At 43.6% G+C, this 6,153-nt stretch overlaps 1 protein-coding gene across 1 annotated transcript; it reads left to right on the forward strand.

The window, feature by feature from the left end:
- Nucleotides 1–643: 643 nt before the first annotated feature.
- On the forward strand, nucleotides 644–2,879 carry PDE6H (phosphodiesterase 6H). The gene is made up of 3 exons (XM_013196403.3): nucleotides 644–783; nucleotides 1,073–1,113; nucleotides 2,008–2,879. Exons 1-3 carry the CDS (start codon nucleotides 644–646, stop codon nucleotides 2,082–2,084), a joined length of 258 nt encoding a protein of 85 aa, XP_013051857.1. The 3' UTR covers nucleotides 2,085–2,879.
- The last annotated feature ends 3,274 nt before the right edge of the window (nucleotides 2,880–6,153 follow it).

Below are 6,153 nucleotides of genomic sequence, written 5' to 3' on the forward strand. Positions count from 1 at the left end.
CTAATTGCAGCTGCACCCAGAGTAAGGGCCCATCTAGGTCAGCATCGCATCTTCCTCCGTGTGCAAGAGGCAACACTTAGGCACAAGTACAAGAACAGATGAAGTATATTGTATTTCCCAAGGACAGGACACTTCTCTAAGCCATAAATCCCTATGTGTGTCTTTGTGGCTCCTAGTAGTCATATCCAGAACTGGTAAGTAAAAGCACCAGCACTGCAAAGCAAACTGGAATACAAACAACATTGGCATTACCTGCCTGGTTCTGCGCAAACTCTGGGGCAAGATGCTGCAGCAGCCTTGTCTGAGACAAAAGAAGATTTAACTCTCCATAACTCTGCAAGTCATCGGACTGTGGAATTAAGTGTCTTTTTGTGCAGGAGTGTTCATAGTTTGGTATCTTAATTCTAGCATGCATTGATGAAAATCAGTGCCACTCTGCTTACTTCGTATACATTACGGTCTTTCTTTTTGTTTAATGTCTTTATGTTTAATTCTGTCACAATTATACTTCTCATAATTATTCTGTCACAAGACTGTTGATACCTAGAAATGATAAGCAGAGTGTTGCGTCAGTCCTTGCTGTTATCTTGCAGACAGAGGGATCTGAGCGTGGCATACTCCTGTCACACAGAACAGCCCAGCAATGAGTGAGAATCCCACCACCAACCTCAACACTGGAGATGCTCCGACTGGTCCCACCACACCACGCAAGGGGCCTCCCAAGTTCAAGCAGAGACAGACAAGGCAGTTCAAGAGCAAGCCTCCTAAAAAAGGAGTAAAAGGGTAAGGGCATTTTGGAAAGAAGAGAAACTGTCCAAGTTGGGTTGCTCCCCACTGCTCAGCTGGGCTTCTGTGGCACCATCTTCCCCCACACAAGGATCCAGGAGGTTTTCCCCTGTCCCACGGTGCCATCAGCTCTCCTGTTGTGGTGCTGGCCCACCCCAGCCCTGAGCTGCTTCTCATCGTCTGCTGCCCACACTCCTCCCTCCCTGGCTGGGGTTGCAGGGCACCTCCCCATTTCCTGGGTGCTGCTGGCCCAAACTCACCCCTCACCTGCTCTTCTCTCCCCTAGGTTTGGAGATGACATCCCAGGCATGGAGGGGCTGGGCACAGGTAAGCGCTGCGGGATGCTGTCTTCATGCCCTCTTTAACACAAGTGTAACTTTGCTTCAGCACGGGAGAGTACTGTCTGAGCTGGGCTCTGTCTGCCTGGCCTCTCCGTAGCTCACGGAGGGGGGGCTAGTCCTCCCTCCGCAAGCTGCCACGGTCATGCTTACGCTTACATACACCACAAGGTAGAAAGTCTATTTAGGCATGCTTCCATTTTTGAATACTTTCACTTGGCTGCAAATGTGCTTGTTTGTCTTTGTTTTCTGCTAATACTCTGGCTTAGAATTTCAGCAGCATGAGGTTCTCAAAGAAATGCCAAATGCTAAGCTATTAATAGCAAAAATCACAGGAACTAAATCTCAGATGGTTGAGTATTTATGTTATCACCAAAATCCTAATTTTAAGAATTTTAGGCACCCATCTGGGATTGAGAAACACACACTGGATGACCTGTAGCCAGTTAAAACTTAGATGTCAATAACAGCTGCCCCTATCAATGAGTTACAGATCCTAAGTGCTGTAGACCAAATTATTCAGCATCTGATTTAAGATTGCATGTTTTCCAGGATATCACAGGTTGGTTACAGGCAGTTTATAAGAACAGGAGAAACCCCATAACCAGGATGAATTTTCACACTAGTCTAGATACTGAGGAGACCGTAGTCTTGTTCACAGAGAAAGATGGCACAGGAGAAAATACAGTGACCTGGTTCAGTCTGGTAGGTAGTACCAAACGTAAAGAGCTCATCAGCTCATTCAGTCTTCAAGTGGAGTCTCATTTTTCTTGTTCTTCCCACATCTGAATGTTTCCTCACTAAAGCAGCCTTTCTGTTCATACAAAAGAAGTCCAGGAAGTGCCATGACCAGAACCCATTTCTGATTCTCTCTGTTTTGCAGATATCACAGTGATTTGCCCATGGGAAGCTTTCAGCCATCTGGAACTGCACGAGCTGGCCCAGTTTGGGATCATCTAAAGCCCCGGCATCTCTACTGGTGTCATCTGGTGACTCTGCAGATCCCACCATGGTCTTCATCACCTTTGACACTGAATTTTGGCCCTTACATCCACCTGTTCATGGACAGGGTGATTTTGTAAGAGCTAGTTTTGAGAAAGTCCTTTGCAAATTAATTTGTCAAAGAAGTTATTCAGGACCCTGAACAGACTGCATGCTCCATGTGATGAAACTACTGAAAATGTCTTAATATCTCCCTGCACCATACCCTGTCCTCTCCCACTATTGTAGATCTTCATGTGTATGGAGAAAATGGGAGGCTTTATTTGAACCTTTCCCCTGGTTAGCTGAGATAGTGTGTGCATGGGTGTGCATGTATGCCCTCATTATATCAAGCCCATTCTTTTTTCTTCCTTCCCTTCCTGACAGCTTTCTATGTAGTATTTCCACGGGTATGTTCCCAGGTTATCTGGACCAACAATTAAATGCTGAGACTGTATCTGTAGAGAACAGAATCAGAGTAAGTAGTTCAGCCATTAAGGCGTTTTTAAGTAGCAGGAGAGCCTTCCCCAGGGGTTCACCATAAGGAATCTGCTGCTGAGGTTCACCTCATCAAGAAAGGGGGAAAGGGCTCTGAAATGTTCTCTCTGCTGTACTACCCACCAGCTTATGAGCCAGAAGATTCTGGCTGTTCTAGTAATGCTGAATGAAAACACGTGTGTCTGAGATCAAAAACTAAATGAATTAATTAATCTTTCTAATTCCTTTGTGAACCTGAGTGGTTGGGATTCCAAAGAAACAACACTCCAAATGGCATTGGGTGTCCTCTCCTTCAATGGCAGGCTCCTGTGTGACATTTGTACTGTCCCTAAAGCCATACATATTTACATGAGGAGTTTGCTCCCTGGGACATGATGCTGGTTCAGAAGACATTACAGTTTGCCACCAGACAGTGCCAGTAGTCCCACCTCATCTAGCAGAAGATGGTATTGAATTACTTGCTCTCTCTTTCCTGTATTTAGCACAGACAATTCTCTCTTCATCCCACCCATCAGCAGGAAGGCTTTTCCCTTCACCCTCTGGCAGCTTCAAGCTCCAAAGCCTGTCTGGACAAGCAGGCAAATGGTTGTTCCCCCAGGAGAGATAAGAGCAGAGCAGGTGGGGAGGCAGGGGGAGACTAGGATTTGCAGGCAAGCACGGAGCAAATCCACTTAACCTCATCGATTTTTGTCTCCTGGTCTCTGGCATCCTGAGCACTGGTGAGCAGGGAGGCACTTGTAACCACTTAAGTGCTCAGGGAAGGCACGGAGACTCCCTGCTGCCTCGGCATTAAGGAAGGGGGTTCATTTTGGTCAGAGGCAAGGAGCAAGCATTGTTGTAGCTATGTGATATTCAGAAGGGGAAATGGCATTTTTAATCATTGCCTTCAGCTTCACAAGCCTCCTTGCATATGAACTGCCTCCCCCGGCTTATCTTTCCTATGCTGAGCATGTTCACAGGAGCAAGGAATGGCTGTGGAGAGGACAGCAATTCCTGCCTACAAGATCGATCCCCACGCATAAAGCATTGCTATAAATCCGTGGCTGTGCTATAGTTATCAGCTAATGTCATGCCAGAAGTAAAAGCTAGCAGTTTTCATTTAAAATATAGCTTCAGCACTAAAAGCTAAAGGAAATTCTTGCTGGCAGTCCAGAGTAGAGCTTTATTATTCAGCACTCCTGTCATTAGCAACAGCAGTAAACCAGCGAGGGTTCAGACCAGCAGCACAATCACAGCACTGAAGTCATGTACCATTTAGCTAATTGCTGTACACAATATTTCCCTGGGCAGAGGCGGTCCATGCTTTCTGCTCACTCCTCATTTCTCACATCTTTCTGACCTTTTAAGGTTGTTCTTCCTTCCCTAAGTGTTCTGAATGTAAGTGACATTTTATTTAGCTTTTACTGCAGGAGACTGATTTCATTTTTCTTCAAGCTTGTGCTAGCCCTCTCCTTTTGTGGTTAAATGTGAATGTTCCTATGTCAATGCTCTTGTGATTTCCCTCACGTTACGCCATCTTGTCGCATGTGATCCTTATTTTACTTTCTCAGTCTGTCCTCTTCTATATGGGAAAAGACCCATTGGATCCAGTTTGTGATCCTGCAAGCTGGCTGCCTCTATTTTCACGGCGTTTTTCCTTATTTTAAGCAGGAATACACCAACAGAAGAACATTTGAATTAGTCCTTTTGCTCCATTATCATCCCAGACCTTGGGAAAGCAGTACAAAAATAGTGAGATTCTCAGTCACGAAATACTGGTGTAAAAACAAAGTTCTCCCTAGTCCAGAGACTGAAGAATTTCAGCAAATGGGAAGGTCCTGATGTAGTTCCACATCTGACTGCCATAACCCCTGCTCCCATCAGAGAACCACACCTCCAGCGGGAATGCACACATACCCCAGTCTCATGCTTGGCTGAAGAGCTTTGCCAGAAGATGTTCTGAGTCACCACAGTGTGTTAGTTAACTTAAAAATTCATTTCTATGCAGTAATAGGGATTACATTTGTTCTTGTACTTGTAAGGAGTTCCAAGACTTAGAAGAAGAGTCTTTAAACATCCTCACAGTTGTTTTGTCTGAGGGTCCGAGTTTTTTCTAAAGAGATATAACCCCTGAAGCTTTAATTTCTCAAGCAGTGAGAGATGGCTGTGGTATAAAAAGCAAATATATTTAAATAGCTTGTTGAAGGACTTCAGTCTATATACATTGTAATATGTTATTTGTTCTTTTACTATAAAAACAAGTCAAAAGCAATAAAAAAATTAAACATGTTTTAAAAATCCTACAAATGTAGTCTGATTTACTTACAAAACATATCCAGAGAAAGGCAGATGATTCAGCTTTTCATTCTATAATCCTTGCCTTAGGAAAGCTCTGAGTGCCAGTCACCACTCCTCATGAGAGAAAAGTAGCTATTTATCTCCAAACAATAGGCAATAAAGTCTTAACCGTGATATCATCTGAGAAGCAATTCTTCTCTGAGTGATGATTGGTGTATTCTCCCAGGCGTGGTGCACACAATTTCCTCAAGGCTGAAATCTTTTAGCCAGTTTTGTCTTTTGGGACTCTGTGCAGCTGAGTGTCAGCATGCTTCTACCCCATAGCAATAAAGGACTTAGAGACATGCATGCCACTCAGTTCCCCCTCTTTGCTGTGACTGCAAAGGAGAGCTGCAAACATTCATCTCCCTTTGCTTCTTGTTGATGCTGAACTTTCTAAACCTTCAAAGAAGTTTCAAGACAGGGTCAATTGCCTGCTGGTAACGTGCTGCTAGGTCTCAGTGTTTTCTTTTGCACCATCTTTGGAGGTGCTTTCTTGCACCTCATTGCTGAGTATCTAATCCAAAGTCTTTTGGATGTCTATCCTGAGAGAGACAAATACCAGTTAGCCAAGAGGAGACTTTAATTATTTTATTTTTTTTAATAAATCCTTTCCTAACAACACTTTGAAAGCCAGGGAAACTTCCTTTCATGTGGTTACTGCTATTTAACAGTCCCAACTTTGAAGCCACGTTTAGCTTTAGCTTGGAAAATTCTGTATCACACCAAGAGGGCCCTCAAAGATGAGTCCTATCCTCGCTGACCTCTGTTTCTGTCTCTAGTGAAACAGTTAAATAAACTCAAACGTCTGGAAAAAAAAAGAAGCATTAACCTTGGGAAAAGCTAGGAACATGTGTATTGCTTTTCCTCCCACAAAGTATCTAAATCACCTCAGGAATACCAATTAAAAAAAAAAATCTTCAGTGTGAGCTGGGTTCTTCAGACCTGAAGATGCTCATTGCAAGATCCCATCCTACAACAATTTAACAATTTGCAAACCAGTACCTCAGTATCAAGCCACTATCTCATTTTCCTATGGTATTGATCAAGATGGCGTGGTACACTGAAAAATGTATTCTGACAATATCCTTGTGTGTTGTGGGGGATATTTTTCTATTTTATAATTGGGATTCTGAGAGCTAGAAAAATTAATGTTCTCACTACTTTGATGTCTCCTGTACCTGATTTATGAGAGTTCTTAACATTGTGTCTTGGTGTTCAAAATACCGCTGTC

The sequence above is a fragment of the Anser cygnoides genome, chromosome 1 (genome assembly GCF_040182565.1).
Source record: "Anser cygnoides isolate HZ-2024a breed goose chromosome 1, Taihu_goose_T2T_genome, whole genome shotgun sequence".
NCBI classification, from domain to species: domain Eukaryota; kingdom Metazoa; phylum Chordata; class Aves; order Anseriformes; family Anatidae; genus Anser; species Anser cygnoides.